The 27,622-nt window shown below is 42.5% G+C and overlaps 2 protein-coding genes across 2 annotated transcripts in view; both read left to right on the top strand.

The window, feature by feature from the left end:
• Positions 1 to 27,622, top strand: part of LOC310997231 (uncharacterized protein) — a gene marked incomplete at its 3' end in the record, with an annotated part of 217,733 nt that overhangs the window by 168,805 nt on the left and 21,306 nt on the right. The gene's annotated exons all lie outside the window — the stretch shown is intronic.
• LOC310997232 (major histocompatibility complex class I-related gene protein-like) lies at positions 5,894 to 8,651 on the top strand (the record flags this gene model as incomplete). The annotated part of the gene is made up of 4 exons (XM_083986909.1): positions 5,894 to 6,164; positions 6,261 to 6,563; positions 8,200 to 8,301; positions 8,602 to 8,651. Exons 1-4 carry the CDS (start codon positions 5,906 to 5,908, stop codon positions 8,649 to 8,651), a joined length of 714 nt encoding a protein of 237 aa, XP_083843035.1. The 5' UTR covers positions 5,894 to 5,905.

Genomic DNA, 27,622 nt, shown 5'->3' with positions numbered 1-27,622 from the left:
CACTCTGAGGGGGGTGAATTTTATTTTTTAACTCTACCGTTTTACTGTTATTAGGTTAAAATTCTGGCCAATTAGGGCGCGGAAACGTTGAGTGACAGGTCCGAGCAGCTCCGTGGACAGCTGCTTCGAGGCCAGTGGGCGGGTTCTCGGCCGGCCAATCCAACATGGCGCTGTTCAGGCCGCCATATTTGAGTCACAAAAACGACTCCCCAAAACCAATGGGTGATGTCACGGGTGCTACGTCCATTCTTTTTACAGTCTATGGCTGTGTTCGAAATCACCCACTCACTCACTCTCTCCCTATCCACTACATCATGTATATGATATAGTGGACTACATCATGTACACGATGTAGGGAACGGCGGGAGGAGAATTCGGACACTAGACGGTAATTTTCTGGACGTGGTTGCGTCAGCTGATGCGCCAGGTGTTGCTGTGACGGAAGCAGACGCGCCGAGAATCATGTAAACAAACCATGGATGTATGAAACAAACCGGACACATAAAAATAAAAACCAGACACTCGCGGGAACATTTGAGGATGTGATTATGTGTGGTTGTGTTACTCGGACAATAAACTGTTGAAATATCGGAAGTTTGGTTTGGTAAACTACTGTTGTGTGTCCCGACCGTGAGCCGTTAACGGCTCTGTGGCTATTAGCTTAGCTCGTCGGATCGTATTTACTACATATTCTACTACAGCTTCTTAATTAGATTGATTTAATGCTGCCTGTTAATGTTCGGATGCTGCCGCCAAACTCCTGCTCCTCGGGCGAGGCAAACGGAGCGAAGGCAAATACGTCTGAGGAGTTTTTTTGGTAAATTGCCTAAATAAATCGTAGCTAACATGCTAATTAGCTTCCTCTTCTTCTACTGACTTCTCTGGCAAAACACGGCCGCATTGCATTGTGGGATACGGGAGTAGAAAGTAGTGTACATCGCTTGTTCACTCAATTTTGCGGTGCATTGTGGGTGTTTTGTCATCCACTACATAGTGGATGAAATTAATCGCGGAGAATTCGAACAACACTACAAAATGGCGAACACACTATATAGTGCACTACATCCGTGATAGGGGGTGATTTCGAACACAGCCTATGGTTCAGCTCTTTGGTTTAATTATAGCCAAGAAAATCCTGTACATTTGTTGTGTCTCTTCCTGGTCTGCAGCGCCTCACTGTGGAGAAAAGCTCAAAGTGCAAAGAGTGAAAAGATTCAATAACAATCTGTAAAGCTTCTTATGTTTAATTCATGTTTCTGTCAGAAAACTGATGAGGTGATGAGTGGATGAATGTGACACATGATGAACTCATGACTCTCTGCTCTAACCTGCTTCACCTGCACATTGTGTGATGATGGTTTTGTTTCTTTTTGTTTTGTTGAGCAGAGAAGTCCAGTGACACGACCATCGCCGTCGTCGTTGCAGTGGTTGTTCTTGTCGTCGTCCTCATTTGTTCTGTCGTTGGATTTATGGTCTACAAAAAGAAGACAGGTGAGAGAGTCCAGCAGCTGAGTGGATGTTTGTGTCCAGGCTGCAACACTGAGTCAAAATGTGATAAAAAGCAACAAGTGACAAGACTCAGAGTCTGATGAAACTCTACACTTCAATATGAAAATGTTTGACAAGTGAACTCTTCTTCTGTTTTCAGCTGAACTCCCTGCACCTCGTAAGTACAACTTGTTTTTCCTCTACTGCCTCTGAACACATGAACGTTACAGTGGGTTAAAGAGCTTTAACTAAACTACAGACAGGAAGTTCAGTGTGTGATGATGAGTGGACTAACAACATGTTTGTGACTTTTACAGCTCCTGGTGACTCTGAACTCACTGAGAACCTGAATCCAACCGTCCAACAGTCTGAGTGACAGCTGCTTTTCTACTCTGAAGCTTTGACAGTGTCATCTGTATATTTAGATCTGTACATAAATGTAAAATAAATATATTTTGGTTATGAAATATGTTTTTTCTGTATTTTCCACATGATTTCTCATAAAATCAATCATACGTCGAGAACCAAGCAGCCTTTAGACTGAGATAGGACCGCCCACCTAATTAACATATGGCCACAGAAATGAATACTGCAGAAATAAAGAAATGCAGAATAAAATAAATAAAAGCTCATGTGTTTAAATGAATGGTAAATCAGTGTAAATGATCAGGTAGTGGCGGAGGCGTCTTCCACTGGTTCTCTGTCCTGTTACTGACCTATTTGTAATAGAGTGGAAGCACCCTTCACTGTTTTGAATGCGTGTTAAAGGTGTGAAAGTATTTTGTATGAATGTCTCATATGTATTGTCTTGTGTATGCAGTGGCTCCGAGCCCAAAACAAATTTCCCTTCGGGACAATAAAGTACAATCCAATCCAATCTGTCCTGTGTTTATTAAATTATGTCAAATTAAACACTTTTTTTTTTTTTTATCACTTTGACAACAGATGACATTGCAAACTTTTGGACTTTGGAGACATTATTGGAAAGTGAATCATTGCTCAGTGTTTTTGATCTTTCATTGTTCTGAATGTGAGTTAAAAACAAAAACAGGTTAAACAGGATTTACAACAAGGTAAGATGTTGGCGGTTGAGTTGAGCAATGGCAATGTGAACAAGTCACGTCAGGTAAAATACTGCAGCTTCTGCACTACAGACATTATTGTGTGACAACTGTGTGATTCTCTGATTTTAAAGTAGGGGAGAGTGGGGTAAAGTGAGACATTTTTTACATTTGCTCCCCTCTAAGCGAGCTAAAATGATTTATCAGTCAAATTTACACATTTCCCATTAATGCAGGTTGTTTCCTAGCAATGGAAGAATTTATTTAGAACGAAGGGCAGTGAAAATATGATTGTTTTAAAAAAGGTGGTCTTGTGTCTCACTTTACCCCAGCTCAGGGGTAAACTGAGACAGACTAGAGAAATCAATGGGGTAAACTGATCCACTGTAACAGTTAGAATCCTGACAGCTAGCTTGACAACCACACTTCCCAAAACTAATGTCGGACTATTAGCAGAATCATAGGGATTGGTCAATTAAGCAGTTTTTTTTCTCAACACAAAGTGACTCAAGAACAAAATCAAACACAACACAAAATGTTTTAATTATCATTCAAATGACAGATAGAACCAGTTAGATAGTCTGGGGGTCAGATTGTAGGCCCCGACAATTGTGACCATTTTGATCAAAAGTTCTCTTGTGTGTGGGGGGAGCCGACAAAGTGGAATGTGACTAAAATTGAGTTAATTAACTAATAAAGAAGTGAGCTGACTGAGAGCACATCATAACAAAGCAGTGTGGCTACAGATCATGCTTGATCACGTGAGATTTCTGGCTTGGGGGACGAGATTCTAGTGTAAATCTTTGTGTGTGGTGTGCTCACAGTCTCTCTAATGGATTTATTATAATACATCCATGGTCTCACTTTACCCCAACACCCCCATTTTAGAAAAAACGACCTCTCTTAGAAATTCAGGCTAATTTTCAGCCAGCATCATCACATGGTTTTATGTGTTGGTAGTTCATCATCATGTATCATATAAGTTTTTCTACCTGAATCAATTTGCTTTGGCACAACAGTTGATTAAGTTGACACCAAGAAAATGTACTTTTACATGCAAAAATAACATTTTCGTGAAAAAAACATGGTTTCCACAGCATCATGTGGTCCTCTCCTTCATGACCATGGGGAAATGGAAGGGGCTTGAAAACATAATGGTCACATGACCAAAAATGTGTTCTGTTTTCTAGATACAGGGGGTGTCTCACATTACCCCACTCTCCCCTACTTTGTCATTATTATCATTATGGGATTAAGTGATTTTAGTTTAACATGTTTTGGACTTTAGCAGCAGACAAGCTGAGACGGGTAGAAACTGGGAACAGGGGATCACAGGTGTTAAGGACTTTTAATGTCCTTATAAAATGGAACTTGTATAATCTTTGAAATGAGTCACAGATTCAGGAGACTTCATCTACATGGAAAGACATTTTGATAAGAATGATGTCACAGTGCATTTCATGCCATTGTGCCTTTCACATGGTGATGATGACATCACGTGCCAAAACACCACACCTGAACGCCAACACCTCAACATTCCAAGGAAACAGCAGAGAGAAGTTAAAGCGTCTGTATCATCGGTGCTATGTTGGTCTGTGGGAAAACATAATGGAAAAGTTGATTTTGTTTCTTCTTCTCTGTCACAGTTCATCAGCAGGTAGGATCAAATACTCCACTTTACTTTCTGCTCAGCTCTGGACTTTTCTCCTGCGTCACACTGCTGCATGATTTGGTTTCACTTTTATCTCAATGGGATTTTTAACTGAATCTGACTGAATATATCACATTTATGATGAGTGGAGGTTTATATGTATAATAGAAACCTTGTTTTTCATGCAGTGACACACACCATGACGTTTTTCTCCACTGTATCATCTGGAGTGACAAACCTCCCTGAGTTTGTGGTTGTTGCACTGCTTGATGACATTCAGGTGGGATACTGTGACACCAACGTAAACAGAGTAGAACCAAGACAGACGTGGATGAAAACAGCGTTGGATGAGAACCCTGAACATCTGGAGTGGTACACTGCAGAGTGTTTGGAGAGATTGTCCAATTTCCTTAAGGCCAGTATTCAGAGTTTGAAGCAGCGCCTCAATCAAAGTGAAGGTAGGTACAGTCTGCATTATGTCCTATACTTCACTTTTCACAGTTTCAATTTTCTGTGACTCCACAAAACATCAACACCATAATCAGTTAGACAGTAGACCAATCATTAGACAAAGGTTCAGATCAATCAAAGACCATCCCGAGTAGTTTTCCTCATCAAGTCAGTGGTTGATTTAGACACAGTGAACCTTGAGCTCTCAGGGTCCCTGATGTTGTGTAACTTCTCACATTTGGACAGTTGGAAATTAATCAATAATCAATACAGTAAAAGTGATGTGGCCTTTTTGATGCACTCTCTTTATTAAAGTGACAGTTCACCCAAAATTCAAATTTCACTCATTATCTACTCACCATGTCGACTAAAGGTTGGGAGAAGTTTCAGAGTCCTCCATGCCTTCTCTGAGTTATAGCGGGGCTCCGTGCAGCACTGCATTAGGGGTGGGAGAAAAAATCGATTCACATAGGCTAAATATTGCGATATCCTTTTTGACGATTTTTAAATCGATTTTTTTTTTTTGAATTATTTGAAATATTGTGCAATGTGCATTTGTTAGCCTTTTTTACATAAAGAGAATACAGGTTTTGAAAAGGGTTTAAGTTCACTTTATAATGGAGTATGTTCATTTATAGGCTTCTACAGTATTTGTGTGCAGATAAATATTAAAAATGCAGACTAAAAATCGAGAGAATCGGCAATATCGTAGAATCGCAATTTAAATCGAATCGCCATCCAAAAAATCGTAGAAGAATCCAATCGGGAGAAAAGCATATCGTCCCAGCCCTACACTGCATGTCCATATGACGGTCGCAAACTGGGCTCACTTTTCTTCGTCCAAAAAGACACACCATAAAACATCCAAATACCTCCACACAGCTCATCTGTAATGTCCCTCTCTTTAAATAAGTCTATATTTTAAGCTTGTTTGTAGCGGAAGCTCCCAGTGTCTCAGTTCACTGCTCTGCCTGTGCGCGCGATTTGCACAGACACCCAGTTCACGGCTCCTGCTGCACGGAGCCCCGCTGTAACTCCGAGAAGGCACGGAGGACTCTGAAAAGTCTCCCAGCCCTTAGACGACATGGTGAGTAGATAATGAATGAAATTTGAATTTTGGGTGAACTATCCCTTTAAGATCATTTGGGGACAAAAGAAATGAATGGGAGGAAGATGCATCAATTTATTCAGACTCTGAAATCAGAGTCCAGAGTTAACTTCAGTCTCTGCCTCAGGTGTCCACGTTTTACAGAGGATGCATGGATGTGAATGGGACGATGAAACCGATGAAGTTACTGGTTTTGTTCAGGATGGTTATGATGGAGAAGACTTCATGTCGCTGGACCTGAAAACACTGACATGGATCGCTGCAAAACCACAGGCTGAGGTCTTTAAACAGAGCTGGAACGCTGACAAAGGGATGATGAAATTCACCGAAAACTACTTCACTCAAATTTGTCCGGAGCAGCTGAAGACGTATGTGAACTATGGGAAGAACTTTCTGCTGAGAACAGGTAGAGTCACATGACCTGATGTAGTTTGATGATCATAAAATAATTGATATAGACCAATCAGACTGAATCACCACACTCCTCATCTCCTCTCTCCAGTCCGTCCCTCAGTGTCTCTCCTCCAGAAGACTCCCTTCTCTCCAGTCAGCTGCCACGCTACAGGTTTCTACCCTCACAGAGCCCTGATGTTCTGGACCAGAGATGGAGAGGAGCTTCATGAGGACGTGGACCAAGGAGAGGTCCTCCCCAACAATGATGGATCCTTCCAGATGAGTGTTGACCTGGACGTCTCATCAGTCAAAGCTGAAGACTGGAGGAGGTACGACTGTGTGTTTCAGCTCTCTGGAGTGAAGGACGACATCGTCACCAAACTGGACAAAGCTCAGATCAGGACCAACATGGGTAAGAGTGACATCAGCAGCTCCTGAATGTGACGTCATGTCTGTGCTTTGTTGGGTATTTTAGTCTTTGTTCTACAGTTGAGCTGTGAATTCATCTTCAACAACAGTTGTGAACATAAACTGGGTTTCCATCCAAATTTATCGAATTTAAGAGTGGATTTTGTGAAAATGCGCAAAAAGCAAATGCGAATTTATGCCCGTTTCTGTGACAGTGGTGGTCCTGTCACTATGCCTCCAATTGATCATGTGCCCTGGCTACTTGGCCAAGGGGATGTCCCTTTGGGTGACTGGCAAGCGCGCATGACTCTTACCCGGGAGGTGTGGGTTCAATCCCCGCCCGGGCCCTCTTTACCTTGCCACATTCTGGCGTTGTTGGCAGGATCCATGTAGCACTAGGGGTGGGTCCATGGATTCCTAATGTGTGGCAGCCTGCGCGGAAGCACGAGGACGTGCTTGTGAAAAGAGGGGGAGAGATGTGACAGTGGTGGTCCTGTCACTATGCCTCCAATTGATCATGTGCCCTGGCTACTTGGCCAAGGGGATGTCCCTTTGGGTGACTGGCAAGCGCGCATGACTCTTACCCGGGAGGTGTGGGTTCAATCCCCGCCCGGGCCCTCTTTACCTTGCCACATTTCCATTCGTTATTGTTTTGCAATTATTGGGAGAGGAGGAGTGCGCCGTGAGATTACGTCATAAGAGAGCGTGAATGTATCCAACAGTTGACACTCAGCTGACATTATGGACAATTTACGTACTTTCCGGACTAGACGCACCTGTATATAATCCGCACCAGCTAAATTTAAAAGAAAATACATATATAGGCCGCACTTGAATATAAGCCGCAGGTTTTCATGTTGTAACATGAGATATTTACACAGAAAGACAGTCGGGAACTGCGCAAGTCCGGTCGCTTTTCCGCTGTTTTGGTTATGCTCCTCTCGCCCATGTGCATTTGTTGACAACGAAGCCGGCGAAAAATCAATAAATGGAGTGGATAACGTTACATAACATATACGATGTTACCACGTGTGTGTTTGTGTAGTCTTAACCATCATAAACAAAAGATTATGGGTTACGGAGTGTGTTCGTGTTGCGGTGTGCAGAGACGAGAGCTGGGAGACCGGGGCGTTGTTCTCCATTTGTTTGAACATCGCTGGGTGAAGTCCAGCAGCACTTTACCCACAAACTCTGGCTCAATTCGCATAACCTGTTTCCATAACAAAAATTTGCATTTTCCTTTTATCGATACGCTGACAAATCCACCCCCCCAAAGCGTAAAAACTTTTATGCGCATTTACTGCCTTTTTTCGAATTTCCGGCGTTCCCATCCAAGTAGCTATTTATTCGCAATTTTTGAAAATGCGAATAAAAAAAGGTGGATGGAAACGCAACTATAGATACAGTGGTTTAAAAGCTGACCAGCTCATCTCTTGGTTAATAAACCTCATCAACTAAGTGCAGCAGGGCAGCACTGTGCACACATTAGAGATGGTCGACAGGTTTCCAGAGACAATAACCCGCTGCCTCCACAAGGGGGCAGTAAATTACAAGATGAATGCAAACATACATCAGCTCCTCTTGTGTTCTGACCTGTTTATCTGTACTGGTCTTAAAATGGGATGTTTTATATTCACCAGAGAAGCCCAGTAACACCACCGTCCCCATCATCTCTGCACTGGTTCCTCTGGCTCTCGTCCTCATCGCTGTCACTGGATTCATGCTTTATAAACAGAAGAAAGGTGAGAGAGGAAAGTAGACAGATGATCTGATTTAATGACTCTCACAATAGTTTGATTTTAGTCTTTGAGTTTAGGTTGATCAACCACATCCTGTCATTTACAATGCCTTTTCTCTAATTTTCAGCCAAAGACCGTCCACCTAGTACGTAAAAATAAATATATTTCAAATGACCTCATACAGTAACTTAGATTTTTGGATAATTGTGTTGATTTTCTACATTTAGGACTGTTGTGTCTAAAATTTGAGTGCTGGTTAAATGTTAAATGTTTGACACAAAGAGTGTGTTTTTGATCTCACAGCTCCTGAAAACAGCTCTGAACTCTCTGAGCGTCTGAATCCAGAAACCTGAGTGACACTCGATCAGGGACCTCACATGGGATGGAAGAAGTCAACACTTTGACATGTGTCACATTGTCCAGCCACGAGAGTCTTTTGTTTGTTTGTTTTTTAAGTACAGCAGGTTCATTTTAACCCATTTAATCGCATCGGTCACAAAAGTGACCGTAAAAAATATTTCTAGTTGAGAGGCCCTAAAAATGTTAGTAAATGGAGTATCAACATATTTCCAAAACATACTGAAGCAAGAAACCCTCCTGATCACATATGCGCAGTTTCATATGTTTAGTGTAAATTGTCACATGATCAGAGCTGATTACTGCCTGGTTGCACCATCCGAGGAAGATGGCTGCATCAAAGCCTCGACAAAGAAGGTCTTATATTCTATTTTCCTAAGTGTATTTTATATAACCTTGTTTTCACATTTAGCACTCCCCTCCCCCTTCCCCTTTAAGAGCTTCTAACTCTTTTCAGGCTGCACTTGAATTTTGTTCTTAATTTGCTTGCCTGGGTAAATAAAGGTTAAATAAAAAATTTTTAAAAAGAAGGTTGACATAAAGATAAGACAAAGATTTCTTGGCACACATCATCTTTAAGGTGTCTAGTATTGATATATGCATCTACAATCACTGAACTGTGTTTAGTGTGGTCACAGAATGAGTACAATTGTCGATGGCAACAATAGTGACTACAATAGTAGCTAACTTTCTAATCTGTTCTTTTAAAAAAAATATTTTTAATTTGAATCAAATACAGTATATGTTGAACCTTACAGACCCTAAAGCATTTTAGTTAACTCATATCTCAAGGTAAAATTGACACTGTCCCCAGTGACTGTGATATGGACGACAGGTCAATTGCCAGCCAGGCTGTTGAATGAAAGTTAGGCAAAAAGATTATGAAAGAAACAATGTTATCAGGGATGATAACTTCCCTCTTACCACTACCCCACTTCCACCCACTTTTAGTGAAGAGGCAAATCCCTATACCCACCTGTACCTACCTGAGCAGCCATGGGCCAACTCTTCCACAAAGGGCCGTGTGGCCACAGGTTTCTGTTCCAACCAAGCAGCAGTACACCAGACTTGATTCATATCATCACCTGAATCCAGTCTTCAGACAGTTGATTGGTCAAACTGTGGGCTCTTGACTGGTTGGAACAAAAACCTGCAGCCACACAGCTGTTTGTGGAAGAGTTTGCCCATGCCTCCACCAGAGGGTCCAGACAGATGAGCCAAGGAACAAGTTGCGGGTGGTCAAAAATAAAATCTAAACATTCAAACAATCTACAGGTTTCAAGGTACCATATCTCAATCAGGTCCAAGAAGTAGTGGGGGGGCCATATTTACATGGTCCCTGAACAATGCACACATACGCAGCCACCTCTTCTACAGAGATGTTTTAGAAAGAAAGTCTCATACATACATGGCTGAGTGACTAATGGGTTAGCAAGATGAGCAATTCATGAATTTTCTTTAAAAATTGTTTTAAAAGCTTGCATCAAATTTGTTAAAATGCACATTTTGTGTAGTCATGTTGGTTTTATCTCTATTGAAATTACGTTTGAACCTGAACAAAAGTAAGACTGAGGTTATGCAGGTTACCTCTATTCTGAGTGACCCCATGTTTAGCAAACTAAGTCAATATTGCACTAAAAAACTACATTTATAATGGTAAAATAAAAAGTGCACTGAAGCAATATTGCACTAAAATGCAAATCCAACAACAAAGGTACAATATGCATGTCTTAAATGTTGCACAAACGTAACAACGGAAATGTTCATAGGGCCTTTTTGTTTTTGCTTTCAGTTGTTCTACATGTTTTTAATATGTCAAATAGTCACACTAACATGTGACAAAGCACACAAGCATCTGTTATGTATGCTGGCACTGGTAACAGTAAAAAAAAAAGTTCTGTATAACAGCCCAGTTAAAATTGGGCTGGAATATAAGAAATTTGATAGGTATGATGGATATGTAAAATTACTTATCCCACCGGTCACAATTGTGGCCGACTATAAAACACACTTTTTCACCTATTCTTCCATAAAAATTTTAAAAAATAATGATTGATAATTTCAAAGGCTTGCTACTGTAATGGCACATGATTTGGATATTTTCATGTCTGGGAAAAATTTGAGATTAAATGGGTTAACATAGCTCCTAGTAGATATAACAATTATCAGGATGATAAAACTTGGTACTATCACCATAGTTTTTGTACTATTATAGCCTAATAGAATGTGTACAGGCAATCGGTACTTTAGGCTGTGTTTGTGTGTGTGAGTGACAGCACTTTACGGTACAATGTACTGCTACATGCACTTTATTACGACTGATTGCACTTAGTTATTACAGTAATTGCACCATTATCATCCCGGTTCCCAAGACCAAGAACATCTCTTGCCTCAATGATGACAAACCCATTGCCTCCACATCTGCAGCCTTGAAATCTGTAGGAGCCATTCTTTAGTTTGTGTTTTGTGCAAGTACTTCACTTTGACCACAAGGGGGCAGTACATTTTCATTTTGTTTGCTTAACCCATTTAATCCCAATTTTTTCCCAGACATGAAAATATCCAAACCATGTGCCATTAGCAACCCTTTGAAATAATCAATCATTATTTTTTTTAATTTTCATGGAAAAATAGGAGAAAAAGTGTGTTTTATAGTCGGTCACAATTGTGACCGGTGGGATAATATGTATACTAATTTTACATATCCATCATAGCTATCAAATTGCTTATATTCCAGCCCAATTTTAACTGGGCTGTACTACAGAACTCTTTTTTTATTGTTACCAGTGCCAGCATACATAACAGATGCTTGTGTGCTTTATCACATGTTAGTGTGGCTATTTTACATATCAAAAACATGTAGAACAACTAAAAGCAAAAACGAAAAGACGCCTATCAACATTGCCATTGTCACTTTTGTGAAAAATTTAAGACATGCATATTGTAACTTTGTTATTGGATTTACAGTATGTTACAGTTAGTGCAATATTGCTTTAGTGTACTTTTCATTTTACCATTGTAAATGTACATTTTTAGTGCAATATTGACTTATTGACCTAGGGGTCACTCAGAATAACCTGCATAACCTCAGTCTTACTTTTGTTCAGGTTCAAATGTAATTTCAAAAGACATAAAACCAACATAACTACAAAATGCACATTTTAACAAATTTGATGCAAGCTTTTAAAATAGTTTTTTAAGAAAATCCATGAATTGCTCATCTTGCCAACCCTTATTTGTCACTGACCCATGTATGAGACGTCCTTCCTACAACATCTCTGTAGAAGAGGTGGCTGCTTATGAGTCCATTGAGGGACCATGTAAAGGTGGGCCCCCACCACTTCTTGGACCTGATTAAGATATGACACCTTATGAAGGTTGTTTGAATGTTTAGATTTTATTTTTGACCACCTGCAACCTGCACCTGCTGCTTGGTTGGAACAGAAACCTGCAGCCGCGCGGCCCTTTGTGGGAAGGTTTGCCCATAGCTGCTCTGGTGGGTACAAGTGGGTAGAGGGATTTGCCTCTTCACCAACAGTGGGTGGAAGTGGGGTGGTGAGAGGGAGGTTATCATCCCTAATAACATTGTTTCTTACATAATCTTTTTGCCTAACTTTCATTCAACAGCCTGGCTGGCAATTGGCCTGTCTTGCCCTTATAGTCCATATTACAGTCACTGGGGACAACATCTATTTCACTTTGAGAGATAGGTTAACTGAAATGCTTTAGGGTCTGTAAGGTCCAACATATACTGTGTTTGATTCAAATTTAAATAATAATAATTAAAAAAGAAAGTTTTTAAAAAGTAGAAAGTTAGCTACTTACACTGTGTTATCCCACCGGTCACTATTGTTGCCGTCAACAATTTTATTCATGCTGTGACCACACTAAACACAGTTGAGTGATTGTAGATGCATATATCAATACTAGACACCTTAAAGATGATGTGTGCCAAAAATCTTTCTCTTATCTTTATGTCAACCTTCTTTACTGACATTCTTTGTTGAGGCTTTGATGCAGCCATCTTCCTCGGATGGTGCAACCAGGAAGTAATCAGCTCTTATCATGTGACAATTTACACTAAACATATGAAACTGCACATATGTGATCAGGAGGGTTTCTTGCTTCAGTATTTTTTGGAAATATGTTAATACTCCATTTACTAACATTTTTAGGGCCTTTCAACTGGAAATATTTTTTACGGTCACTTTTGTGACCGATGGGATAAATGGGTTAACACCCAGCAGCTGCCCTGCTGCCTGAAATGAAGGGTGATTAGTTGGTGGTGGGTTCACACAGTTCTTACCAACAGCCGGAGGAAAGCCAGGGATCTTTGTTTTTGCTTCAATCCACATCAACTACTGGTTTGTTAATAACCTTTTTTGTTACAATAAATGGGAACATCACCCAAAGAGACCAACTTTGCACAACTGTATGTTTTCTTCTGGAATCGAGTAGGCTACTTTAAATTACACATGTTCTACACATTCTAGCCCTTGTCCTTATGTTTTGTTACAAGTATTGTTTTATTTTATGATATTGCATTTATTATTTATATGGGAATTAGGCTACATACATTGCCACTACTTGCACAGCTCCACTACTTCCTGAACTTAATGCTGCTCCTTTATTTCCTGTCTTACATTATTGGACAAACTGATTAATCCAGTGTGTCCAATAATGTACAGTAAGACAGGAAACAAAGGAGCAGCATTAAGTTCAGGAAGTGGAGCTGTGCATAGAGCTCATTCTGTGAGAAGTTTCCTCTCATCACAGAAAGCTGAGCAGGGATTTCTAAACAAAGTCCTGCTCATTTTCTAACCAATTCATAGTCAAAGACGTGGTGGGGGATGCTTGGACGTGGTAATGTTCTGGAGCAGGTGTGAATGTACAGGAGTGTAGGGTGTGGTGGTAAGTTGGGGGCTGCATGCATACCTTTTAAGATGATAATCACAGAGTATAGTTAGCCAGACAGTATTGTGTGACTGGTGAAATGTGTGAATGTGTAAACACTTTATATTTTACTCAATTTCCCTACCACCCCAACTTTTCCTGCAGGTTATCTACAAGCTAATAAGCATGTGTATGATTTATACATAGGCCTAAACATTTGTTTAAAATGTATTTTTTCCATTTCAGAAGGACAGATCCTTGATAACCTACAGTGTGCTGGATGTGAGTGTTTTATCATCCAAAATGGATAATTTGATGTGGACATGATATTAGATGAAACTGATGCAAGATAGACAGACAAGTGGCAATACCTGTGGACAATTGGACAAAGTAAACCAACCAGGCACTCAACGTGGACATTGAGTCCTGACAAAAAAAACACACCATGCTCCATGTATCACTAGTAGCCTAATATGCATATTGGTCCCAATAATATTCTCTCTTCTCCAGCTCTCACAGGAGATGTAGCCTACTTTCCCTCCATACACCACTGGAATACTTCTGGAAGTTTGTGTCTGAACATAATAGCTCTAACAACAAACACAAATGAGTAGGCTGAATGGAAGATCTGTAAACACTAATGAAAAAAATGAAGCAAGTGTGATCTTCTTTCTGGGATTATCACTGCAAACAAACATCAAAGTTCATGTTTTTGAAATAAATTACTATTTATAAAATATCACTGAGTTAAAATATAGAAAACCAGGGGGCTTATTTGGAGGGAAACCGGTTAAAAATATTCTGGTTGCCTACTCTTCCTCAAACATTTCTACAGGGTCACATGATTCAAGTTAGGCTACAGCCCAGTCTACTCCGACACCTTAGCAACGGTAAGGGGAGGAGACTGATGTGACCGCGAGAGTCGGAGAGATCGCGAGAATACAAAATTTAAACACATGGCGCTTTCCATTAACGGCTCGGCTCGGCACGGCTCGGTTGAGGAGCTTCTCCACCTCTGAGTTCTTCATAGTTGCTCCTCAGCGGGGGCGGGGGCGTCATATCACGTCGTCTCTCTCTTGTTTCTCTCCTCTCGTCAGCTCCAGACTCGTCTTCCAGTGACGACGCTCTGGCCAATCAGTGGAAGGCAGTCGGCTGACAACACGTTTAGTATCGCTTCGGCTCGCTTGGAACCAGGGCTGAGGCAAAGAAGTAGCAGACCAGGTAGAGGAAAAGAGGATAAAACCGAGTAGATCCGTGCTGTACCGTACTGAGCTAGTGGGAGAGCACCATGAGGAGGTCACGTCTGACCAGGATCAGGATAAAGAAGGAGAACCAGGACCCGGAGCAGGACGCGGTCCACGAGGACAACGAGCCCTCCTGTCCGTCTGGTTCCAGTCCACAGGTCTGTGTTTCTGTTTTCAGTGGGAGCGAGTCAAGAGATGAAGCTAACACCTTTTTAGCTAACTATATTTCGTGGTTCACTAAAAAGTCTAAAACCTAACCCGCCTACTTAATTTCCTGCTGTAGCGCTGGTACGTCACTTTTTATGCGAGAAAGTAACTGTTTAGACCCCAATGTGCAGTTAGTTTTTCCAAACGCTGTTAAAGCAGAAGAAAGTGGTCCGGTCGTTTTCGCTAATGCTGCGTTCCAGGCAGGCTTTTGAAATCGTAAATTACAGCTTCAAGTCACAACTTACGACTTTGTAGCGTTTCAGGCAACCCACTCGTGTTTTTCCGACCTGTTTTACCGGTGAAAGTCACTATAACGGCCACTCGTAACTTCCGGCCGGTGAACTCGTACCAGATCGAACTGGTACCACTTCACGGTCGGAAAAATACGAGTTTCCTTGAACGCACCATAACAGTCCTCGTCGCTACGTCACCACATTCACGGCGTTCCTTGGCTGCACACACAGCCCTGCATGCCGTTCTCTCTCCTTATTGGATAAAAACTGTAGGATACGATAAATGTTTTCTCCTCGGCTCAGAGCAGAGCAGAGGGACTGAGAGACCCGTGTTTCAGTCCAAACACTCTATGTAAGTGATTGCTGTCGGAAGATATAACTATTTAAGACTTATATTAACACAAATATATCACTCACTTCTGCTTTAAGAAGCAGCTGCTCATCTGCAGAGCTGGTCGGCCGGGCCAACCTCCATTGTTTTACGAAAACGATCGCTAATTAACTTACCGCCGGCTGGTTCATGCTGGTCTCATTGATGAAGTCTTAACAATTGTGGCCGCTGCATTGTTTTGAAATGCGAAGCATCATGTATTAGACAGAAGATCAGCGCTGCCTCGGGGCTCTGTAGCCTACGCACAGTTATTTATCACATTTATAAATAAATACATTTTCCAACTGTTAAGCATCAACTGCTGAATGAAACTGTGAAAGTCCACTGTGAATATGAAAACTATACTTGTGTAGCCTCTAACACTGGCCAATCATTTGCCATCCTCATCCTCCACCCCCCTCCCTGAGCGCACATCTCCTCCCTCTCCTTTTAGCCGTTTATTTCTGTTGAGACTGAGGTCGCTTTCACACTAGCCTCGTTTGGTCCGGACTTTAGGACTTTTCAGTTTGGTCCGAACCAAAATTTCAGGTGTGAACACTCCCCCGGACCACGGTCCGGACTTTTGCCGGACCAAACAAGCGGACCATGGTCCCCCAAAAAAGTCAGGACTCGGTCCGGTTCGAAGTGAACCACGGTCCGGTTCACTTCAGGTGAGAACGTAATCGGACTTTTAATAGGACCAAATACAGGAAGCAAACCAAAACAGCAGTGTTTCCCATAATAAATTGCGTCAACCACGAATAGATTTTTCGGCTTTTGGCTCGACCAACGCAATATCGTTTCATTCATTCATGTCTGCATAGTGCTCCTTCTCCGTTATTGCCGTTCACACACACACACACACACACACACACACACACACACACACACACACACACACACACACACACACACACACACACACACACACACACACAGAGAGAGAGAGTGTGCTTGCAGGACAGCAGGGCGCGGTGAAAGCCTGCCACAGTCTCCTTGCAAAGGAGAACTGTCAAAGCTGCTGCTCCCCATTGTTGATGAATAGGAAAAAAATGACATGATGAAAGTGATTTTCCCTCACAAATTTTCTGACCAATAGCTGAACGACCTGTAGACCACGTGTCATTTGTTTACAAAAAAGGTGCGTTTTGACAAGGGACAGTGTGAACACAGACCGGACCAAAACTTAATTGCAACAATGTATCATTTCTTCCCTCTGGTCCGGACCGTGGTCCGGACTTTCAGGTGTGAAAGCGACCTGAGTGGTGGACCTCATCATTTGCAGCTTTCTGATGATGTCACAAAGTAAACGCAACATTCTTCAAAAAGATGACACGGGGCTGATGCTAACTATTAACTGATGGCAGGTAGGGATGGGTACCGAAATTCGGTACTTTTTTGGTACCGACCGAATTCCCACCAAAGTACCGAGTATCGATTCACATAAAGTCAATCGGTACCACATTTCGGTACCAGAACGCACCTTCGCCGTGCGTCAGCAAGAGTGCAGTCTGCATGAGCACCGCACACTCACGCCCCCCCATCTCTCTCTCTCTCTCTCTCTCTCTGAAATGAGACGCGGAGAAGCGGTAGCGCCAGTCCGTCGTTTTAAATCACTACCTGAAAAACAGCCGTCCGTCATTTAACGTGAAGAACGGACTGTTGTGACAATCCGTACCGAAGCGGTCCGGTCCCGAGCCCCGCTTCTCATCACAGCGGCGCCATTCAAGTCCTCGTCACGTAATGAGAGCAGATCTAAACGAGGATGAAGTCTCCCACTCTCCTCTCGTCAAAACGTGAAGTCCACATGTTGCAGAGTTTGCACTGCAGTTTCAGTTGTTTTTTTTATTTGACAAAGTTTAACACAGCTTTCTGTAGGAATCTTTCCATGTTTCTCCCTTTCCCACAGTAAAAACTGATATTTTTTCAGACAAGACGACAGTCTCATAAAGTTTTTTTTTCATTTTTTTTTTCATTGAATGACTATTCCATTATATGAAAATCATTGCCATCCCTAAAACATAAAAATTTACTCTTAAAGGCTGAGGAGTTGTGATGTTGTTAAGAGGTAAATATTAAAATTTTAGACATTTTTATTTATTTTTATTTTTATTACCACACACAAAAAGTACCGAAAACAGGTACCGATTGGTACCGATATCGGTTCCCAGGTACCGAGTACCGACTTCCCTAGGGCCCTATCCACCTTTTTTCCGAATTTCAAAAACGTAAGCAGATGTGACAGTTGACGACGTGGATAGGTACCAGATTCATTAATGGAGTAGTAGAATTTAGAAGCCGTGATTCCACAAGGCCTTAAAGGATCTTTTTTTTTTTGCATTTTGTTTCGTCAAATTAATGGTCTGCCTCCACAGAATTCAACTCTAATTTACATTAAGCACAATTCACACAAAATAATTACGTCTGCCACGAATAAACCCCCCCCCCCTCATCAGAAGATGTTTAAGTTTATAATGGGGCTCTAGTATTTGTTAATCGCAGTGTTTTATTTTGAAAAGGGCTTGAAAATTGACCGGATTCTCTCGTGTTTATTTGCTTGACTTCCTGCCCAGCTTGACGTGATCGCTCGCGGCTCGGGCACAAAATAGACCAGACGCCAAAACGATCCCAGCAGGGCGCGAGCCGGCCACGGAGGTGCACGCCGCAGTGCATCTGGTGTGAACAACATAGCTGCGGTTCTCGGCTATTCACCGTTATTTGTTGCGCTTCCTCGTCCGGCGTGTACCCGGCGTGAGCGCTCGTATTTAAAAATCAGATGGCAGAGGGAGAATAGCGCCGTTTGGTTGCTTGGGCAGCTTGGGTGCTTCAGGTGGAGCGGTCCAACAGTTTTATCAGACCAACGGGTCCGCTCTGACTGCGATTAGCTCCTAGATTTCCCGTTTTTCAAGGGGAAAACAAATTCCATCCATCATCCATCATTGATTGATTCTCTCTCTTCCTGTCTGTTGCCATAGAAACAGGATCACACCAAGGAGAAACCACACAGCTGTAATGGGTGTGGGAACACGTTCAGGACCTCAGTTCATCTGAACGCTCACCGTCGGCGGTGCCAATGTGGACAGACGGCGTACAGGTGTGAGCAGTGCGGCACAGCGTGCACCGACTTGTCCAAACTGAAAATTCACCAGCGGATCCACACCGGAGAGACGCCGTACAGCTGTGAGCACTGTGGGAAGGCGTGCGCTACCCCCTCAGAGTTAACGGTCCACCAGCGCATCCACACCGGAGAGAGGCCGTATAGCTGCGACTGGTGTGGCGCCGCCTTCAAAAGGGCGTACACCCTGAAAATCCACCAGCGGATCCACACCGGAGAGAAGCCATACAGCTGCGAGCAGTGCGGGAAGGCGTTCATTAACTCCTCAGATCTAACGATCCACCGGCGCATCCACACAGGAGAGAGGCAGTACAGCTGTGAACACTGTGGGAAGGTGTTCGCTACCTCCAAAATGTTAACGATCCACCGGCGCATCCACACCGGAGAGAGGCCGTACAGCTGTGAGCAGTGTGGGAAGGCGTTCGCTCAATCCGGACATTTAACGATGCACCAGCGGATCCACACCGGAGAGAGGCCGTACAGCTGCGAGCAGTGCGGGAAGGCGTTCACTTTCTCCAGTGGGTTAGCGGTCCACCAGCGAGTCCACACCGGAGAGAGGCCGTACAGCTGCGAGCAGTGTGGGAAGGCGTGCGTTACCTCCTCAGCGTTAAAGGTCCACCGGCGCATCCACACTGGAGAGAGGCCATACAGCTGCGAGCAGTGCGGGAAGGCGTGCGCTACCTCCTCAGCGTTAAAGGTCCACCGGCGCATCCACACCGGAGAGAGGCCGTACAGCTGCGAGCAGTGTGGGAAGGCGTGCGCTACCTCCTCAGAGTTAACGATCCACCAGCGCTTCCACACCGGAGAGAGGCCGCACAGCTGTGAGCACTGTGGGAAGGCGTTCGCTACCTCCTCAGAGTTAACGGTCCACCGGCGAATCCACACTGGAGAGAGGCCGTACAGCTGTGAGCAGTGCGGGAAGGGGTTCACTGCCTCCAAAACGTTAATGATCCATCGGCGCGTCCACACCGGAGAGAGGCCGTACAGCTGCGAGCACTGCGGGAAGGGATTCTCTCTCTCCGGACAGTTAACGGTCCATCTGCGCGTCCACTCCGGAGAGAGGCCGTACAGCTGTGAGCAGTGTGGGAAGGCGTACGTATCCTCCAGTGGGTTAGTGAAACATCGGCGTATCCACACCGGAGAGAGGCCATAAAGCTGCGAGCAGTGCGGGAAGGCATTCGCTCAGTCCGTACAGTTAACGGTCCACCGGCACGTCCACACTGGAGAGAGGCCGTACAGCTGCGAGCAATGCGGGAAGGCGTTTGCTCGTCCAAGTGGCTTAAAAGTAGGGATGAGCGAGTACAGCCTTATCTGTATAACCATGTCAATTATCTGTATCTGTACCTGTACTCGGAGAGGGCGGGGCCTAACCTGGAAGTGGGTGGGGTTTAATTGTAATATTTATTGCCGATTTAGAAAACTATTTACAGGACAGCATCAACATTGAGCTTCAGATCAATGGTTTTGATCACGATAGCAAAGAAACAATGAATACAACACGTGCGGTTGCAATTATGAAGTAAAACGTAATGGACAAGGGTTTTCATACTCAATGTAAATTTCTTTTTTTAACTTTGATTTTTTTTGTTCTTTTTTAAATTTTATTTCGACACCAGGTGTGTGTGTGTGAGTAAGAGAGAGGAGGATCAATGAGGATTTTCATTCAGTCTTTTTTTTTGGGGGGGGGGGGGGTCATTAATCTGTTGGTATGTAATGATTAATCGATTAGTTGTTTGGTCAATAAGATATTAAAGAATGTTGAAAAATGTCAATCAGTGTTTCTCAAACCACCAGATTGACGTCCTCAAATGTCTTGTTAGTGTGACATTCACATTCCGTTCAGCCATTTTGTTCTTCCGCTGTTTTTTGGTCTTCAACTAGTCCTTCATACTTAATACTACAAAACGTGCAGCTTTTTCTGAACATTATCAGATGTATTCAAAATTTTTATACTTTTTAAATTATTATTATTTTTTGTCCCATAGGAAATTAATTGAAACAGTTTTCAAACTCTCAAACCTCTGCTGCAGACTTCATTCAAATTCTAAGCTGTAGACAAACTTTCAAACTATTCATATATTACTCAGCTTATTGGTATCTTGAATAATTTCTGATATGTGTCAGTTTTAAAATCATTCATATTTTCGACAAAATTCAACTTTATAATGGGCAGAGCTTAGAGTGCGTGACATCATCGTTAGAGTGGGAGAGAGCCAAAAAACATTATGGAATTTGTCTGGCTAAACTGTCACCACGACCACAAAATAAACTCTGGACACTTGATTTTTTCCACATTTGAAGCCACACTTGTCCTGCTCAAAACAAGACAGACTTACAGTATTGTCTCAGTGAACCTCTTTGTGCAGCTAGACCCGCTCCAGTGGCTCATTGACTTCAATACAAAAGTAGGAACAGATTTTTTGAGAAATGCAGAAATGACCCCATTTTCTAACTCGCAATTTTGAGAAAAGTATTTGCCCATTTAGTCTTAACCACATTCTGATTGGCCAGTTGGCCAGCTGTAGGGGCCAGCGTCTATAAATCATGGATGCAAACAGCGCGCCGAAAAGCGAAACTCGCTTTTTTCATGACCAATTAGGTGACTCATGTGAATCGTTCAGATCCGAAGAGTTTTTGTTTTTGGGGGGGGCGGGGGGGGGGTCTCAGCGTCTCAGCTGGGGTCAGTAAAATGTTTTTCTAACAGGCTGAGACAGTGACAATCACGTGAAACTGAGGCGAACTCATTCATGGTTGTCTCTGATTATACTGATAACAGCCTCTTCCAATGTAGACGCGCGACATGCGCGCTCATTAAAGCGGCGCGTATCCGCGTGCAGTCGGTGCGACGGCGACACCGTTTTTCCCCCCGTGCATGTGGAGCTGTGCGCCATGGACATGCACGGTTCTCTACGTTGCTGTGTCAGGCAGGTGTTTCCCACGGAGCTCTGCCCGTTTCAGAGGTGAAGGAGAGACGTCGCCTCCGCGATGTAGAATGTGTTCAATTAAAGTGAAACTAACACATTATATAGGCCTAGCTATATGTCCATTGCACACTGAATGACACATCCCATGTCTTTATTTATTCAGTTTATTTTAATAGTAATAATTATGACTAACATTCAGTGAAGACCTAAAAATCAGTATCTCCAAAATGGAAATATTGCAAAGGTTTCTTTTTTTTTTTTAAGCATTTTTAATATAGAAATGTTGACCTTCTGAAAACTATGTCTATCTATATGCACTCAATACTTGGTTGGGGTTGAGCTACTGGAAATTGCCATATTGTAATGTACTTATTTGTTAATGGTGAGCACCCCCCCCCCCCCCCGGGAAATTCCTCTCTTTTTTGGTCCTGACCCGTTTGCATCCCTGATAAATAGAACAGGTACAGGTGGAGCCTGGCCGCTCGTTAGGATGTTTATAAACACAGCCCCACACAGACACATGATAAACCAGACTGACATAGGATGTCCATAGGAAATGATTTGAAGTCTGACGTGTGTATCAAGTCAGTCACTCACACACAGGCAAGCCCACATACACAGACACACACACACAACCCAGTGTCATATAGTAAAATGTAAGCAGTTAAAGTCACCATGGCAACCTCTGAGGACAGGCTGCCACACATTCAATCAGATCATTAGGGACATGGAGGAGTTTTGTTAGCCTCGTAAACCAGCCTCTCGCGGAAATGCATTTCATTTCGACGGAGAGTCTGGCCCAAGGGGGCAGTTGTCGGTCTGAGAAGTGAAGCTCACTTCCGCGTTCAAAAAACTTCAATCCCCTCGGCTTCCTCTGGGGGCTGGTGTCAGAAAGCAGCATTCTCCATAGACCCCCATGTTAAAATCGCCGACTTTACATCCTCAATAAACATGATCAAAGCCTGGTGTCAGAACGTTTTTTTGTCTCAATCGATAGTTTCTACCCCCACACACACTCTGGGGGGGGTGAATTTTTTTTTTAACTCTACCGTTTTACTGTTACTAGGTTAAAATTCTGGCCAATTAGGGCGCGGAAACATTGAGTGACAGGTCCAAGCAGGTCCGTGGACAGCTGCTTCGAGGCCAGTGGGCGGGTTCTCGGCCGGCCAATCCAACATGGCGCTGTTCAGGCCGCCATATTTGAGTCACAAAAACGACTCCCCAAAACCAATGGGTGACGTCACGGGTGCTACGTCCATTCTTTTTACAGTCTATGGTCTGGCCTCATCCCCGCTGTAAGCGTTTGGCCTGAAACCCTTAGAAGGCAGAGCCAATCAGCGTCGCCGCTGTGATTGACACAGCACGTTGGCCAATCAGGGACCGACTGGTGCAAAGCCCCGTCACTACACCATATTGCTGATTGGTTGAATGGGGTTGTCTGTCAACACTACTACTCCCGCCCTGCTCCCGCCCACCCCAAACGCTTACAGGTGGATTGAGGCCAGACTCTCCGTCGAAATGAAATGAAATGTATTTCCGCGAGAGGCTGGTTTATGAGGCAAGAGTTTTGTGGCGCTTATGAACTACACACACATACGGACAGAGAGACAGTCAGACTCACACACACATGGTATTTTCTTGTATTGTACATATTTTATGTCTTATGTGTGTTGTGTATGATTTTGGTCCACTGTGTTTTTAAAGCGCATTTAAAGTTGGTACGGCCCTTTCAGTTGAGGTAGGCGTATGCTCATGATGCAGGAACATGGATAGAGTCTTTCATGCACGAGAGGTTGGTGATAAAAATGAATAATGTGGAGGTCTGAATCTATGTTTAAATTAGATACATAACATCAGGCCATGCTAGACAATAATAGAATAAAAATCAGGGCAGAATTTGACCTTTGACCCTCCTGTGACCATACACAGACAATCCACTTAATGTGGGATTTCAAACATGTTGCTTTTCACAGGATGGAAAAATACACCCTTTGTTTGTAATAACTTGATAAATCATATTTTATTTAAGCAATTTGAGAACAAAAACAAGAGTTTATCATATTCAACACAAGACTGCAGCAGATTGATATCAGGAACACAGGCAGGCTACACTACAGGACGCTGGAAAAGCATGTTATGACCCAACAGAACCACAGGGTGGCAGCAGCTGCTAAACTCAAACTTGGACCGCTTGCATCAGGGTCAGAGGTCAAATCCAACCTCTGCCTTCAGTCTATATATTTTCAGTCAATTCTGATCTAATGTAGCTAAGGTTTATGTCATTTAGCTCAGATTTAAAAAAGATTCTGGTGGCTTTTTCAGCTGGTTTGACAGCTGCAATCCATATAACCTGGATCATCAAGTCTTAAACTACTTTACATCAAACTTGCTCAAATTAAAACTCACAATATTTTGTTTTATTGGAGTTCTGGTGACTCTTGTTACATTTACGAATATGAATTACTTTATTAATCCCCAAAGGGAAATTCATTTGTCTGTCAGCTCATCTTTTATTTTAAAGAGGAACTATGTAAATCTGGACGCTTTTCCGCTGTTTTGCTAACCCTCCTCCTGGCCATGTGCATTTGTTTACAACAAAGCCAGCAAGAAATCAATAAACAGAGCAGTAGATGACGTTATATCACATACAATCTTACTACTTGCATATTAGGCCTATAGGTAAGGGGGCACGTTTGTGTCGTGTTGCGCAGAGAGATGGGACACTGCTCTGATCTTGCATGTTTTTCAGCCAAGAGACGCAATAAGTGACACATACTGTATGTGGAAGGCAGAGAGCCTCCATTCTCCCAGTAGCCATTTATTAAACGTATGTATTCCCAAACTGCTTCACATAACAGATGACACCTTAACCCTGCAGTCTTTCATCCTAGCACAAGCAGTTTGTTTGAAATCTCACATGTATGACTGTATTCAGAGCAGGGTCAGAGGTCAAATCCTGCCTATACTTTAATGCTGTTATTTCAGTCTAGCCTGGGCTGATTTGTTGAGTGATATATTTAAAGCAGATATCAGCTTCACGGCCGTTTCGGCTAATGCTGCGTTCAAGGCAGGCTTTTGAAACCGTAAGTTACAGCTTCAAGTCACAACTACGACTTGGTAGCGTTCCAGGTAACCCGTAGCTCGTGTTTTTACCATCCTGTTGTCTGTGAAAGTTCCCTATAACGGCCACTCGTAACTTCCGACCCGTGAACTCGTACCAGATCGAACTGGTATGACTTCACAGGAAGGAAAAACACAAAGTACGAGTTTCTTTGAACGCACCATGAGTTAGCAGCCCCCGCCCTTGTCAGGCATCAATTGGTCCTCGTGCTACGTCACCACATTCACGCGCATCCCTTGGCTGCACACACAGCCCTTCATGCCGTTCTCTCTCCTCATTGGATAACACTTGTATCCCACAAGGAAAATTTTCTCCTCGGGTTACAGCAGAGCAGAGTGACGGAGAGACTCGTGTTTAGGCTGAAATACTTCATGTAAGTGATTGCTGACGGAAAATAGGACTATTTAGGACTTATATTAACAAAAACATTCCACTGATATCTGCTTTAAGTAAAACCTCAATTCAGACCTTCTCACAGAGCCCAACATTATCCTCCATTTAAAATGTTCTTGTGGTTCCTAAAACACTGTCAGGTGTGAATGACTTTCAGCTGATGACAAGTTGTGGTTATACTGTAATACTATTTTTTTTTTGTCATTTCATTAAAAAAAAAAAAAGGGTGTGGCCCATGGCAACAATCCGGGTTTCACATGTTAACGTACATCGAACTATGCTGCCATCCATCCATAATGCCTACTGAATCACCAATCAACTGAGCGTGTCTTGTCTTTGGACTGTAGGAGGAAGCAGGAGAACCCGGTGAAAACCCATGCATGCAAACTCCACTCAGAAATGCCCCAGATGACAGTGCTAACTAGAGCACTAGAATAAGAGAGTAACAACACTTCCATTGACTCCCGTGGCAAGCATTATGTTTTTATGTTTTTGGTCATATCAAATTACACTTATAATTTGTTCATTATAAAATGTAGATTGAAACATTCATGTAGAAAACTGTTTTTTTTTTTGTTTTTTTACTAGCCTATAATGTTTATCTGTAAAGGGTCCTCAATGGTGCTATTAACGTGGGTGATCTAGAAATGTCCTTAAATTATTGAAAATACCGCACTTGCTCATTCACCAACAATGCAGAGTTGTCAGTTCTTAGGCACTTTTGCAATACCCATATTCCGCCATCAGGAGGCGCTTCCATTTGACCAATGCATGTTGTTACTCTCTTATTCCAGTGCTCTAGTGCTAACCACCACCACACCAACATGTTGGCCACACCCCCAATTGCCATGCAGCATGTGGGCTTGCACATTTTAAATATGTAATATGACTTCATGGCAAACTAATTGTGAATAGGTTGACTCAAATATTGGTAAGATCTATTCTGTGTCTCAGAGATTTGGTGGATCCAAGTTGCAACTCACAGACAAGACAGTGAAAACACAGATGACTGAAAGGGGTCGGAAAAAAGACCAAAGTGCCAAGAGGGCTTTTGGAATATGACCCACTAACCTCATCGGATGCTGACTCTGAGGTCGGTCAGTAGTCTATACAAGAGTGTCACTGGGCACTGTGACAAGTTAATACTGCTGGCATATGAGCCTACACACTGAGTTGTTTGGGCTGGAACCTGTCCAGGGTGGTGGAGCAGGTCTGTGAAGTGAACTGTTCCAAGTTTCACATAGGTATAGGTCACATACCTATACACACCAGCAACACTCAGGTGAGTGTAGTAGCTACAATGCCCTTTAATCACTTATATCATCTAACTGTGTCAGCTGGTTTAGTGATAGACATGATGGCAGGCTGCCTGTCATGACACATGTTTCAGTGTTAAACTTAGAATTATAATATGGTTATTACAAAAACATTTCCTGCACACGGTTTTTACAACAATTAATGCAATTTTGTAACTGATGTTACACTACAAGTTAGGTCCAATCTGCCTGCTAAAACACCTGTGTGTCAGTCTGCCCTCAGAGGTGCCATGGTGGTTTTACCACCGCCATTTGTAAGCAGATATATTACCATCAAGGCAAGGCAAGTTTATTTGTATAGCACATTTCCGCAACAAGACAACTCAAGGTGCTTTACATATTAGCAAAATGAGAACATAGAAAGCAAACATTAATTAAAAACAGACAAGAGAAATAATTAAAACAGGTATAAAAAGAAATAAAACAGAAAGGGAGACAGAACAACTAAAACATAGTTTAAAAAAAGATAGTCCTATAAAAACAGAATAATGTTACAGTGCAGTTAATAAAAGGCTGTCAGCAAACATGCACGTTTTCAATGTTGATTTAAAGGCACTGAGGGTTCTGGCAGACCTGCAGGTTTCTGGGAGTTTGTTCCAGATAGTGGGTGCATAATAAACTAAAATATGATCATTTATTACCTTATTTTAATTAAGTTATTTCACATTTCTGGGTGTGAATAAGCACGTGTCCTGCATCTCTCTGACACATTAAACACAGCTCATTTTCAAATTTCATTGTTGTCTTGAATTAGCTGGTTGCTAGTTAGTAGTGGCTGGAGATAAAACTAGGGGAGGAGGAAGCCACAGAAATGTGCAGATTAAGCTGATCTGAAAACTGATTGGCTTTCTCTCATGTCATTGTCATCCACCTGTTAGAAATATAGAACTATATATATACAGTATGAGCTATATTTCATATATTATCATAGAGATCTACACAGTGGCAAGTGGTGATATAATTTAGTAGCCTAGCAAGCATTAGACCTGTCAGAAGATTAACAACAAAATAAAATGCATCAGGTTAAATGGTGGTAAATTTACTGAAACCTTTTACAACTGTAATGGGAATGGCAATGTAAAGAGGTTATCAGCCTTGTACTTTGATCAAAGTTAATAATTTTGCACTCTTCCTCGCATTACCTACTGACC

This window comes from Trachurus trachurus (assembly GCF_905171665.1).
Source record: "Trachurus trachurus genome assembly, chromosome: 14".
In the NCBI taxonomy this organism is placed as follows: Eukaryota; Metazoa; Chordata; class Actinopteri; order Carangiformes; family Carangidae; genus Trachurus; species Trachurus trachurus.
This window is presented reverse-complemented; position numbering and strand designations above follow the sequence as displayed.